Source organism: Oryzias latipes, chromosome 18, assembly GCF_053564925.1.
Source record: "Oryzias latipes strain Hd-rR chromosome 18, Olatipes_Hd-rR_3.1".
Taxonomy (NCBI): domain Eukaryota; kingdom Metazoa; phylum Chordata; class Actinopteri; order Beloniformes; family Adrianichthyidae; genus Oryzias; species Oryzias latipes.
The window spans coordinates 5,692,067-5,706,866 of NC_136254.1; the positions used below are offsets into that span (position 1 = coordinate 5,692,067).

Consider the following 14,800-nt stretch of genomic DNA (forward strand, 5'->3'; position numbering starts at 1 on the left):
ATATGTGTAAAAAAACAAACCAAAAGGCAAAGAATAAAGATATTTACAACATGTGTGTAGTTTTGTACTCTGTGGTTGTTCAGAGTTCATTGGCTTGGTGGCGTACATTTTATTTTGAAATTTAATTCAGAAACCTTTTTTCCCCCCAATATTATCCGTTTTTGGCATTGATTTTTTTAACACTGATTAAAATACTTTCCAAGGCCGATTTGAAGATGTTCTACTTGTTTTTAACTGTTTTCTGGGTCATGTTTCTTCTTATTTGATGGTTTTTCTTGCTGAGCCATTTGTTTCTGTTTAATATAAATATAAGTGTTGTAGAGTTTGGATGGTTTTCTTGGGGAATTTTCTGCTCAGTAAAGCAGTGTTTCATTTCCATTTTTGATATGTGCTTTCTTTATTTTATTTGCTACAAAACTTTTTTCGGAAATGACGGAAACTAGTCTTGTTCTGTGCTTTTATTCTGAAGGGCTAACCGGAAACATCTAATAGCAGCACGTTCTGTGGGAACTTTCAAGAGAAGAAGAGCGTGTTTTCAGTTGATGGATCCAGACGCAGCTTTGGTTCCGGTTCGGCACCAGAGAATATGCCTGCCAGAGACCGAGCTGGACTTCTCCGGTTCGCTGTACTCGGTGTCGGTGCTGAAAGTGGGCTACTGCGTCCCTCAAAGCGACGGGACGTTCAAGGCGGACGGAACCATCAGCCTCATTCGGGGACCCAAGACGGTTCTCGTGGACACCGGCGGTTCGTGGGACCGGGACTTCCTGCTCCGGGCTCTGAAGGACAGGGGGCTGCGGCCGGAGGACGTGCAGGTGGTCGTAGGCACCCACGGACACTCGGACCACATCGGTAACCTGAGCCTGTTTCCTGCAGCTCTGACCATCGTGGGCTATGACGTCAGCGAGGGAGACACGTATCAACCTTCGGGTCTGGCAGAGGGGCGTGTCCACTTGATGGATGAACAAGTGAGTGGAATATGTGTATATATATATATATATATATATATATATATATATATATATATATATATATATATATACATACACACACACACACACACACACACACACACACAAGACATTTATTCAAGTTTTTTTTTCCATTTAAGCGATACTAAATTCAGAGGATTCTTGATTTAATGGGACAATGCAAACTAGCGAGACACAGTATGAAGAGGTTGAAGACAACATTGCTGTTAATCGTAGAATTTGATACTGACTTGATATGTGATACTTGTGATCAACTGCAGAAAAACGTATTTCCACCTATGATCCATGTTTCCGTTGTTCTGGTTACCGACTGGCATTTAGACCAGCACGATAATACTGAACATTAACCGCACTTCCATGTGCAGAACATCTTTACCGGTACCGGTCCGTGGGTCATTTGGTACCGAGCTGCACAGAAAGAATAAATAACTTACATTACTTCCATTTTATTTATTTTGGAAAGATGTTTTATTTTGAAAAATTGCCCCGATTCTCTGTTCCATCCGTCTATGTCACTCTTGACGCAGGCGAAGGCGCTCTTCTCGGTCATGTGATAGGTTACCGCTAAAATAAAACCCAGGAGCTAGCAAAATGAGTGAAAAACAAACGTCTTTGGAAAGTTTCTTTGCCAAAGGGAAAACGCCCAGTCAGCAGACAGAAGAGGAGCCTTCCACTTCCAAAAAAAGAACATTTAATCGACAGTACTTCTTTTTTGCACCATGAGTGTGGGAAGGGGAGAGGATGACGGCATCTGTGCGATGTACATTGACGTTAAAGCTCAGCTCAGAGTCCGTCCCGTCATGTCTCTGATTCTCTTTCATCGGGGCGCTGCAACAATAATCGTCTGCCACATCTTAAAGACCGGTCCATGAAAACTTTGTATGACGTCATGCCGATCCGTGGCGTTTAAAAGGTTGGGGACCACTGCTTTACATGGTCCGGGAAAAACCTTATCCGATTGTAACAAACGTTTGCATACGCCACATAGTCGGAATAAATCATTTGGACAGAACCTCCTAAAATACTGGAAACAGCTGTAGTGGAAGAAATGGTGAGTTCCATTGTAAACAAACAAAGCTGCAGCAGAGAGCGACATGATCTTCTTAACGTGACTTTATTATTGTTATGATTATTATTAAGTACTTGTTTGCTCGTTTTTTTTTTTTTAACCAGTGCTTTTTTTCTTGGCCGCACCGAGACGAAAGAAGGGTTAGGATTAGACGAAAACGTGCCAACAACAACAACCGTGGATGCAGTTAAATGCTGCAACGTGCATCTAGACTGAACGTAAATATGTGGGAATAACATTAATAAGCATGAATTCACGTGATTGTTTACACTGTTTCTCAGGACTGTGTGGAGTGGCATCTCTGCTTTGAAAACCGCCTCAGTTAGCTCACAAACCGTCCCAAAGCCGCTCCTCTGCTCAGAGACACGGTCCTCCCGGGACACACGGTTCTCCTGAGTTCGGGGTTCGGTGTGGAGCGGGCGACCGGTCCTATTTGTGCTCCAAAGCTTTCTCTGGAGCGCCACACCGTCTACGCATGACATAAAACCAGAGCAGTAGTGACCCACAATCGGAATAAACTGTTTACATGCACCATGATCGGATCAACATTTGGCATAGCCCACCTATCTCCATCTGAAATAAATTTTGATCCGAATGAGTCTGATTGGGTCAGAGAATTCCAAACGGCGTGTTTACATGACGCAATGTTATTCTGATCAGGCGTTCATTCCCATTACTTTTGTCCATGTCAACGCAGCTACTCAGGCTATGTGAGCTTTTAAAGTTGTCACTTTTTACACTCTGCAGCCAATCAGAATTGAGTATTCACCCAGACCATGGTATAAAATGACGTATGTTATGATATACCAGTGTCTTTCAGCCTTTTCTGAGCCGTGGCCCACTTTTTCCTCGGCACACCAAAATGTAAAAATAGAGAAACTCTGTAGTCTGTATTGATGAACAGTCTCTGCATAATCTCACATGCATTTTTTTGGTAATAACTGAGGTACAAAAAGTTCCAGCTGTTTTTCCTAAAAGTTGATAGTTAATAATTATCAACCAAATTAGTTGAAAGTTTACCCCCTCCTGTTTATTACAATGCAATTTCATGTAACCAGCTCACCGGTTGAAAAACACTGTGAAGTACGGTGTTTGATAATTACATATTTTCTGAAAAACCCTGAAAAGCATCACTGTCCAACTATATGGTGTGGAAATCAAATAAAAATAATAAATAAACTAAACAATACAATTTGAAAGATGCTCAAAGTTTTCCTTCCTGAATAAAACACTGGGAATAAAAAAAATTCATGCATTAGGAGGAAAAACGTAAAAGCGAAAGGCAGTTGTTTGTGGTTTCAGCGTCGGCCTGCTTTTTGTCCCCTGCAGGTTTCCGTTGTTCCCACCCCCGGACACACGGGTCAGGACGTGAGCGTGCAGGTGACCGGCACCTCTGCGGGGACGGTGCTCATCGCGGGGGATCTGTTCGAAAGCTGCTCGGACGAAGAGACGTGGAGGAAGCTGAGCCTGAACCCTGCAATGCAGGAGGCCAGTCGCCAGAGGGCGCTGCAGAGCGCAGACATCATCATCCCTGGACACGGACCTCCTTTCAGAGTCATGAGGAGCTGACACACTTTTTTTATTTATTTATTCCCAAAAGCAAAGCAGGAGCACAGCAAGTCCAAAGGGAGTGCAGTCACACTGCTGATGTGAGGTGAAGACGGAGAATCACAGCCATGAAGGTCTGGACATAGAAGTATCTCCTCAAACGCCAAAATAGACTGAGCAGTTATCTAACCATTCCCAGCTTCAAAGTCCGAATCATTTGTGATAATCAGGTATGATATCTGAAATACAAACCTCAGTCTGACTCTGTTACTAGATTTATTAGGACAGCAGTATTAGCCAAATGTTTTATTTCCTCTTGACTTACAAACTCACTGCAACCATCTATTGATCCCAGTGGTCTTGTAGTTACGAGAGACCACCAGCGTCACTTCCTTGGAAAGCTGCAGAACTTCACCTCTGAGTTGTGGGCGGGACTGTTGGCACAAAGCAACTCCGCCGCTCTTCCCCTCCACGTCGCTGAGAGCTCGGAGCGGGGAGCCTCCGCGTATTTTTATCATTTAAATGTAGTTTCTTTTATTGTCCTGCCAGGACTGAGAGAGCAGAGGCGGGCTTTACCAAACCGCAGACTGACGGATCACTTTAGGTTGAAGGAACAAAATGTCAAGAACCTGATTTTGGTGAAAAAAATCTTTCAAAGAGAACCGCCCACATGATTTCACAGCGCCACCAAATGGCAAACCCTGGTAGTGCAAAGTACTTTGGGAGCAGGCTCAACCAAACCAAAGCTTAATGTCTCGAAGGTGGAAGTGACTTTTGGTTTCTAAAACAAGTTTTGGAAGGCTTGGATCTGTTGTCATGGAGGGGTAGTGGCTAGCACTCTCGCCTTGCAGCAATAAGGCTTTGGTTTGAATCCCGGCTGGGACCTTTCTGTGTGGAATTTGCTTGTCCTCCTCATGCATGTGTGGGTTTTCTCTGGTTTCCTCCCACCGTCCAAAAACATGCTTCATAGGTTCATTGATAAGTACACATTGTCCCTCAGGTATGAAGGTGAGTGTGGTTGTGTGGTCCTGCATCCGACTGGTAACCGGTCCAAAGTTTATCCCGCCTTCACCCAACAGATGGATGGATGGATGGATAGAAGTTGTCACAAAACTTTGTATGTTCTCAAGATGGGACTGATGCCGATTTGGTGTAGAAGACATTTTATTTAAATGCGACTTTCTTTCTTTTTCTTTTAACTTGTTCTGTCCAACAACTGAGCAAACAGATTCGAGCTGAAGGCCTTTTGTGTTGGACACGTTTTACTTTCACAAAAAGAGGTTATAGAACTTCAGAACAACCAGAGTGTAGATTTGTATAAACCCATTTTTGTTTGTTTTATTATTTTTTATTTGTTACATTTAGTGTATGTGTGTGTGTGTGTGTGGGGGGGGGGGGATATTAGGGGTGGTGGTGGAAGATAATAAAAGGAAGAGAGGTGAGAAAGTGAGGGATACTCTGATTGCTCTGATTTGAATGAGTTATTATTTTAAGCTTTAACAATTATACCAGATCTGCTGGAAAGACAAATATTACATCAAAGGTGAAAATCTGACACGATGATGAGCGGAAGACATCTGTCCATCAAGACACTGTGGGTTAGGAGGAGGGATGAAGCAGACGGGGAGCAGTGTGGCAGTGTGCACGTGCACGTGGGGGTGGAGATACATGCACGCTGCCGAAGTGAACCGTGTGTTCATAAGGGGAACCAGATCCTACCCACTGAGACCAGCCAGACCAGGAGAAGGGGGGGAGGGGGAGACCCCCAGGCCAGGGACCCCTCCGGCACCGGACCCAGCCAGACCAGGAGAGTGGGGGGGAGACCCCCAGGCCAGGAGCGCCCCAGTTGACGGGACCCAAGCAGCCCGGGAGGGGGGGACCGCACAACCCACCCAGCCAGGTGCAGAGCCGGTGCCGAGAGGCATAGGTGAGCCTGGCGTCTGGGCCCCCAGGCCACAGGCGTGTTTAGCCGTAGCAGGCAGCAGCCATGGGGGCCACCGTGCGCCCGACACCGAGACAAGGGCCAAGGACGAGGCCAGGGCCCCGAGAACCCATGAGCCGCCCACCACCCAGCCGGCGCCCCGTCTCCGCAAGCCAGCCCCAGGCACCCGACCCGAGCTACCCAGAGATCACCACGTAACCACAGCCCCCCCCCCCCCCCCCCCCCCATGTCTCTACCCTCTACAACCCTTCTCACCCGCCATATTATCTGACTCCACCTACCATACCCCCCCAATGCCCTCCCCACTCTGCGATGGGGAGGGAGAACCCCAGAGGATCCCGTTGAGCCAGCCCCCAGGTGTGTCCCCACCCATGCACTCTCACACATGCTCACATCGTATTTAAATGCGACTTTCAAGGAAAGCAAGGACACTGTGCAAAACAAAGGTTAGTAAGTTCAGAAATATTTGTTATAAATAATAACCAACAGAATTCAAAAGTGAATCAGAATGAAAAGGTGGAATAAAACAGATGAGTTTTGGGTTTAGATTCGAAAGTTCCGTAATGTTCGGTAGGTCAGGAGGGAGGGAATTCCTGAGTTTGGCTAGGCTAGGCTCCTCGTAGAAACGAGCCGGGACGGAGGAACCGAGAGCTGGACAGAAGACGAGGACCGAAGAGAACCACAAGGTCGGAAAGACGAAGAGTTTGAATCGGATTCTGTAGGTTATGGGAATCCAGGGCAGCTGGTGGAGAACCGGGGTGATATGACTGAAGGATGGGATTCTGGAGATGATGAGTTATGGACCAATTGAAGCTTTTTAAAGGAAGACCGAACCGGAAGGAATTGCAGTAATCTGACAGGGAGTGACCAGACTGGAAGCAGACGAGACGTTGAGGGAGGGGCGTGGGCGATTAATGTTACGCAAGCGAAAATGGGCAGACCAAGCAATGTTATTGATATGAGCTTGAAAAGATAAAGAACTATCCAGGATGCCACTCACCGCGGGGAGGGGCAGACAAGAGATAAGTCACTTCAAAATTGCAGCTTTGAAGAGGGAGGACTTGGAATTGGTAAGAAGTACTTTAGAAGCGGTTACTACTTAAGAAGTAGTTTTTAGTATTTAGTTTCACAAAGTCTAACCAATTTGTGATTTCAGAAAGACAGGAGGGGAGGGAGAAGGTGGAAGAGAGGAGTCAGGTTTGCTAGATACATACAGCTGGGTATCATCTGTTTGTTTGACCTTTGACCTCGTGTAAAATGGTATCCAGCGGCCTTCTACAAAAGTTGACTCAAGTCTCTCTGCCTGCAGCTCTGAGTTTCTTTGCGTTTCATCATAGATCTATTTCCTTCACCAAGGATTTATTTCCAAATCCGGGGTGACGTCTTTGCAAAGGTTTACGTCTACACGGTTCAGGTGGAACGTACAGGTGTAAGTCCCTTTCCAATGGGATACCGAAACTGTTTGGTACAGGAACCACGTTGGGGCTTAACCGTTCCTGCGTGGTGGCGTGGCAACAGAGCGCCACTGCGTAACCCTGCTCCGGCGCTGATGGGAGGGGCTGCTCTCACTCAGCCGCTGGTGCGTGGCGACAAATGCACGGGGATGGCAAAGCGACCGTGAGCAAAAAAAGGTCCAAAGTCTGACAGCAGATTTCCAAAGTAGATGAAGAAGAAGAAGTAATTATTTTAATCCGTGCAGTCAGTGCTTTTTTTCTTGGCTGCAAGGACCGCGAAAAAAGGATTATTAGGCTAATAATACATGTTAAAAACATTAGCCGTGAAGGTACTTAAAACTTAGTGCGGGCAATGCCGCAATGAGCATCTTGGATGTAAACATGTGGGAATTACATCAGCCTTTATTATGTCTGGACACCACTGGAAACACAAATTCATATGATGGTTTAGTTTCTCAGATTGACGTAGCAGCACTTCAGCCCTCGGCGATCCGGCTGCCGCAGTCCGCGGAAGGCGGAAATGCTGCTGGTAATCGGATAAGCGTCACTTTTAAAAGATGATGTGAGCAGGACGTCAAAAAAATCGGATATAGTCAGAAAATCGGATTTGGGCATCAAGACCTGCAGTGTAAATGCGGCCTTAGTGGCCATAGGCGGGGCTAAGGCCCGGGTCCCAACACTTGTTGACAAGATGGCTGAAGCCCTGTTTGAGCTGCAGCTACGCGGAGGAAAATAAAAATAAATCAAAACTAACTCAGATTGGCGCAAGCCTGTGTGTGTGTGTATGTGTGCTGAAAGCAGCAGTGTTTTCACTAGCGCATATGTAGAAAGGAAGAAAGGAGATGCGACGGCACCTGTGTGTGTGTCTTTGGCGCGTGGATAGGATAAGACGAGAGCACGCAAGTGTGTTAGCATTCACTTTGTGTTACTCAGTTAGGGAGAACAGTAACAAAAAAGGTTTCCTCTAAAAGAACAGAGACTGGATTTTTTATGAACCCACTCTGGAGGCTCTGAGGGTCTGAACGGGGCGTTAATGTGGCCGTGTCTTAACACCCGGTGCGCATTTTGTGTGTGCCAAAGACGGAAAAACCCCCCTTGACTGAGACTGCGCCCTATAACCCGGTGCGTCCTATGGTCGTGAAAATACGGTAACAGAAACGTGGCCTGTAAGGGCGTTAACACCAGTTACCTGTCCAAACACAGTGCTAAAATGCACCAGGTACTAGACGAAAGGGGTGTGCAGCGTTTGACCGTCAGGGGGGTGCACTGGATTTTAGAGGGGCAGGGTCTTAAAGTCGGTAAAGGGCAGCAAAACTTAAAAGCGTCAATAGTCTTTGTTTTTTTGCAGATGATGACTTTGTGAATAAAAATTGTGGATTTGTAGAAGTTGTTTCTGATTTTTAAATATTCAATAAAAGCGACATTACAGTTTTTCCCCATAGAGTACCAGAGAACACTGAGAACTCAACCCAGTCTCAGATCCTCTTACAGAGCAAAAAGAGTTTTCATATTTTGCTTTTACATAAATCGTTTTCTGCCTAATTTACCCTTAATCTCCCTTTTTACAAGTTTCCACAACATCGGCAACTTTGATTGAGTCTTCATTTCCTGGTCTAAACTTAGACTTTGTGATGAAGATAAAGACGTCAGAGTGGATGCTAACAAACGGACGCTAACTTTAGCTGCGTCCAAAGCTCCAGCAGCCCAGTGACCTCTTTTCACGGGGCTGCTGGAGCCTATCCTGGGCACTCATGGGTGAAGGCAGAGGACATCCTGGACAGGCTGCCAGTCTGTTGCAGGGCCACAAGTCACACACCCATGGACTCTCACATTCACACCAATGAAAATCTAGAGTAACCAATTAACCTATGAAGTAATGTTTTTGGACGGCGGGAAACCCACACACGCACGGGTAGAACAGGCAAACTCCACTCAGAAAGGCCCCCCCATTGGTGTTCTGTGGCAGGTCCCCCCATCCGGGACTTGAACCAAGAGCCTTCTTGCTGTGCTTACCACTGCGCCACCAACACTGAGGCTTCGTGGGTGTCACAGTTTTACAACTGCATCATAGAGACGTGCTCACCTGTGCAGGAGGAGGGGGGGTGTTCCCACTGCTGCAGTCGCTCACAGAGCAGCGCTTTGTCTCTTTGCCAGTGCCGTGTCACCTATTCAGAGCCGCGACGGCTAATAATCATTAACAGGGATCCGCCTAAGTGTGTCAAAGGCCTGATTTGGCGCTCGGCGATGAATGTTCTACTGTCAGTCAGTAACCAATGTTGATTGTTCAGCTCAAACTCCACAGAGTGCTAGAGATGGATTCCTGCTGACTTCTGCGGTTTCACCTTTTTTTGTGGCTTTTCTAAGGCAGGCCTGCCAGATAATCTGGCATAACATGTCAGGATTAGATTGATCACATGACAGTTGATCGTTTGCCGCCCATGCGGCTGCAGCTCAGCTGCCAAAGCTTTTCCTGTGTTCAACCCCCTACCCAACGTATGTCGCTAATTAGAAATGCACCGTTTAATCCACGACTTCAGCAACACTATGAATGGAAAAAAAAAACGTTGAAGAATATCCTTTTGAGATGATTGGAAATCAGTTCAAGCATGAAGGGGTTAAATTTGACAGGGGAAATACGAGTTTTGACAAAGAAAACTGCTTCAGAGTTGGAAAAATAGTCTGACACCCGGAAAATGTGTCCCAACAGCCTGAAACACCTTCAGAAAGACCAGATACAAACTAGACTCTTTTTGCAGCCGTGCCACCATGGCAGATCACCGGGGGGGGTCCACGCAGATTTCAAATGAGTCGGTATTCATACAAAGCCAGCTTTCAGGTCACATGACCTCAACAAGACGCCATTTTCGAGGAAGGCCTGATATAGACTTATTTCGTGCTTAAAGTCCATTTACATGATAAGATTATGAAGATCATAAAGCCTCCCCCGCAAACACACAAGTTTCCATGATTCTATTCTGTTCTATCCGACGAGCTTCATTGCTGGACTGAGGCTCCTTGAAGAGGCTGATCGGACTCGACTCACCTACAAACACAAGCTGTACTTTGCTTCTGATGAATCCGTGTAATTTCAAAGATATAATGGAAAGGAACTCAAATGGGAGCCAGTTTAGCTCGTGCTGGTTTGCAGCGCCTTCCATCCGTGAAACTAGGGTTCAAATCCAGGCTGCTTCCTATTCCCTTTTCTGCTTCTGTGCCAGTCCCAAGCCCAGATAATTTGAGAGGGTTGCATCAGGAAGGGGATCCGGCGTAAAACATTGCCAAGTAAACCGTGCAACTCATCCTCGAACGAGAGGTTGTTTCGCTGTGGCGACCCCTGATGGGAAAAGCCAAAAGAGAAAGAAGAATGGAAAGAAACTCAAAGAAAATGTTTGAACATCATGGCTCGTAGTCTTGACTTAACTCTAACTTCACAACATTGTGCGAGTAATAAAGGAATGCCACCTTTGCGTTACGCTGTTCAAAACAACTTCTAACTCTAACTTTTATTTATTTTTCCCCCCAAGTAGCCTCAATGATGCTTGAGCAGTTAGCAGGTCATAGATCAAAACCCTAAAAGGAATTTAAAAGGAGACTTATTTTGGGAAAATTCGAGAAGGCGGCCTCTTCAAAGGCCAACAAATCTCTGGTGGTGGTTGTAGACTTTCGTTAGTAGTGTGTGTGTGAAATTTCATGAAGGTCCTTCAAACAAAAAAGTTTCCTTTTTTCTATGCTGTGAGAAAATGTGAAAATCGCCAAATATCAAACTTTGCCGCAAAACGGCCACCAAGCTGTCCTGTGAATTCCTGTGGCCATCCCATAATAATTTCAAAACTTCCTTTGGATATCCCCGACACCGGTGTTTGTGGATTTTGAAAAATATTTTGCCTTTTTAAGCACCATAAGAGATTTTGGCCCCATAACTTTTGTTGCTGGTTTCACAAATTTTGGCTCAAAGGCTCAGCAAGAAGGAAGAATTGGTGAAAGTAATGAGGTCCTTGCAGCTCAGGACTGCAGCGAAACAAAAACATTTTTAAAAAGTCAGGAGGTACCAGCATGACTGATAAATCCGTCCTCCACAGCAGTAAATCCAGTCATTTCCTGTTGGACCACGTTGGTGTGACGCTGTGATGTTTTTACTAACTGTAGGTGCCATGAATTAACTATAGTTTTTATTGGGGTGAAAGAAAATTGATTTTGTTTTTTATTTCAGTGTTATTTACGGGTAATCAGCTAGTGGGTCACATGTTTGTGGGCTGAAACATTTAGTGATTTTAACTCACCTGTGGTTTTTCCCCGGGTAAGATGGAATGGGGGGTGAGCTGGGTTGCCGTATTTTTTTGCTGACGGCTTTTGCGCTTTTTGTGCTTTTTTCTTGAATTTTTTTTGCCTTTTCTCTTTTTGATCACGACATCAGAAGTGGATTTAATTACCGTCTTTTTTCACTAATAAAAAGTTCAAAATATGAACTTCATTAAGCTTCCTGGTACTTTGAAGCTAGACAAGAAGTCAATTCAGTCTTGTTTGCAATCCAAAAAAACCCCAAAACACTATCCAAAGCCTCCTTCTTCACATCAATATTCAAGATTCTGGTCACTTTAAAGTCTGTAACTTTTCATTTTACTTATCAGAACCAACATGGAATAAAAAAATAAAGATTACCTGCAGATTTGGATGATTTTGACTGTTGTGGTTTAGCATGGAGGCTGATTGGTCAGAGGGAACAAAACCATTGACTGTATATGGAAACTGGACTGAGTGAGTGTGATGTCACCCGTAGAAAGACACTCATTTCCAATTCAGTCACCGTTTTGGAGCCAGACGATGTCAGCAAACAGTGATTGGTCTGAGTCAATGTTTCTATGGCGACCACTCTCGCCTATCAGTGAGCTTATTGGACAGCCGCACCCCTACCACTTGAAAGTAAGCTGCCATCAACTTTCAACATGAAGCCACCTACTTTTATTGAGGCATCTGATTGGTCGGTTTATAACTTGAATCACTTGCACTATAGAAATTATATCGTGAAAAAAAACAAGGATTATCAAGGACATTTTAATAAAAGGTATCAGAGTAAGATTCCTTTTATTATATTGCTTTTTCATAGCAATATTGAAGTGATCAGCGAAGTGTGTTTGCTGTCAGAGCTCATTGGATCCTAAGTCTGTACAAAATACCACTTTTCTTATAATAAATCTTACTGTGCCTCTTATGATGTTTTGAAAGTGAGTTTAATCCCTAACAACTTTTATTTTAACTTCAATGAGTCAGTGAATGCAAAAACACAAGACCAAGAAACCATTGGGGCAGCTTTATAACCATTCATTCATTCATTTTCTATTCCGTTTTATCCCTTTCGGGGTCACGGGGCTGCCGGAGTCTATCCCGGCCACTTATAGGCGAAGGCAGGGGACACCCTGGGCAGGTCGCCAGTCTGTCACAGGGTAAAATATATATAACTATATATATAACTAATATATATAACTAATATATACCTATTCAGTTTAGTTTATTTTCAAACACAAAACAAATGAAAAAAGTCAACACACAGTGGTTTAAAAGACATAAAATAATACAGTGTGCTTGAAAAGGAGTGGGTTGAAGAGAAATCTTGTCTGCTCCCACCCCTTTTTACAAAACCTGATGATGTACGTATTCAACAAGTGTTGAATACGCAGGAATTGTAACATTCACGTTACAATTCTGCATTGCAACTGTGCTAAAGTGACATTTTTTGTTTAATTAATCGTTTCTGTGACCTTGTACCTGCAAACCCAGCCCAAACCATGACTCCTCCACCACTGCGTTCAACAGTTTAAGACTTCTGGGTCTTCTATTGGCTTTCGCCTGCGAATCGTCCAAAGAAACTAAAGTTTGAGACCCTGAGCAGAGAGTACTAGTTGAGCTGGGGTCTAACAATTCTTGTATGCTGGATGAGTATCAAAAACTACAGTTTTAGATATTACATTTGAATTTTTGCTAAACTAAATCATTCTGACAACAACAAACTCATAAAAAAGGCTTGGACAACACCGATGACACATCTACTGAACCTAATTTAGTCATAGTGGATGAAGTCAACAGAGGTGTGGCCTCTAATTAGCCTGTAATCACTCGGTCTGTGTTTGAGATGGCGATAGCTGTCACTGGACTGTTTTGTGACAGGGCGTGTTCCACATGGAACATGGACTACCATATGTCAAGCAGAGGGTTGTTTCAGGAGATTAGACAGAAAATAAAGGACAAGCACATTGACGGTGAATGCTGCAAGAGCATCTCCAAGAAGCTTGATGTTCTACTGCTGGACAGGTTCAGAAGTTCACAGTCCACAGAGGTGTATAGAACTCCTCTGGACAATATTTACTCAGAACTGCTGAAGCAACCAAAATAAATGTATTAAACATTATTTAAAAAAGGCTTAAGATGCCACTGACCAGCCGTTTAACGGTCAAATTAAAGGTTGATAGAAAACACAGCGTAGCTCTCTTTGCTCTGAATGATAATGATCAGAATCTACGTCCTGTGTGTTGTCTGTGGCGATCATTTACTACAAATATGAATTGGCTAGTGCAAAAGGGGCCCAAGTCCAAGAGGTTTGTTTTTCCAGGAAATAATTTTAATTGCATAGCTTAAAGAGGCTACACCTAATGATTAATACTTTACCCAGATTTAGCAGCAGTTCATAGCTTACAAATGCTGTAATGTGAAGCACCTCACTTTTATCATTTCAGAGGACTAGCAAACTAAAGTCTCTGGACTTGGGCCCTTCTTGAATTAAACAGGGGTGCTGCCATATTGGATAACTAGTGCTGCCATCTATGGGATAAAACAAAACCCATGCAAGAGAGGCCCAAGACCAGGAATTATGCACTTAATGCATTTTAAATGTCAAGCAAGGTCAATACATTACAACGGACTTGGGACTTTTTTGCACATAATCAGATAGCTTTTCCCTTGAAGACCATGTTGTTTCTCTTTCGGCTTTTCCCATCAGGGGTCGCCACAGCGAACGAGTCGCATGGTAAACTTGGCAATGTTTTACGTTGGATGCCCTTCCTGACGCAACCCTCTCAAAGCAACCGGGCTTGGGACCGGCACAGAGGTAGAGAAGGGAACAGGGAGCAGCCCAGAGTCGAACTCTGGTTTCACGGACGGAAGGCGCCGCAAACCAGCTCGAGCTAAACCGGCTCCCCCCTTGAAGACCATAGAACATATAATACCTCTATTTTGAAAAAAAAGTGGACTTGGGTCTCTTTTGAACTAACCAATTCATATGGAACTGGTCAGAGCGGCTGTGACGTCACCCTTTGGAAATGCCTTACCTTCAGCGCGAGCAAAACCATTTTTCCGCAATACGGTTGTCGCCGTGTTGGAACCAAAAGACAGTGATTGGTCAGAGTCTGTTAGGTTGAACAAGGCTGGACCCAGAAGCAGGACAGAGACGGGAGTCGGATGAATTAATAGGATTTTATTGAGTTCCAGAGGTGCTGGAGAGTTCTGGTGTGGATAGTTCATGAAGAGTTGAAGAGTTGAGCTTGACTTGGTGTTCAGATGAATGTCGATTGTTGACCAAGGATGGAGGTGGAACTGGTGGTAATCCCTGAAGAGGAAGAATAAAAGCGGATTAGCATTCAGAAAATACGAGGCACTTAGCATGAAGCGTGATTTAAGACTAGGCTTAAGGAGTCAGTACTCAACCGCATGAAGCACATGGACTGACGTCGGCTAAAGGGTCCTTGTAAAGGCTGCAGGCTGATTAGAAAATGAGTGGCAAGTGTGAGGATGAACCCATCCTAACAGA

At 44.6% G+C, this 14,800-nt stretch overlaps 1 protein-coding gene across 1 annotated transcript; it reads left to right on the plus strand.

Moving 5' to 3' along the window:
• The first annotated feature begins 462 nt into the window (after positions 1 to 462).
• On the plus strand, positions 463 to 5,077 carry mblac1 (metallo-beta-lactamase domain containing 1). The gene is made up of 2 exons (XM_011487727.4): positions 463 to 965; positions 3,388 to 5,077. The coding sequence occupies exons 1-2, from the start codon at positions 543 to 545 to the stop codon at positions 3,625 to 3,627; spliced, it is 663 nt and encodes a 220-aa protein (XP_011486029.1). The 5' UTR covers positions 463 to 542; the 3' UTR covers positions 3,628 to 5,077.
• Positions 5,078 to 14,800: the final 9,723 nt, after the last annotated feature.

Bases quoted from the DNA above. Each gene is read 5' to 3' on its own strand.
- mblac1 (XM_011487727.4), top strand. From the start codon at position 543: ATGGATCCAGACGCAGCTTTGGTTCCGGTTCGGCACCAGAGAATATGC. The intron at 966-3,387 runs GTGAGTGGAATA...TGTCCCCTGCAG, and splicing joins TCCACTTGATGGATGAACAA to GTTTCCGTTGTTCCCACCCC.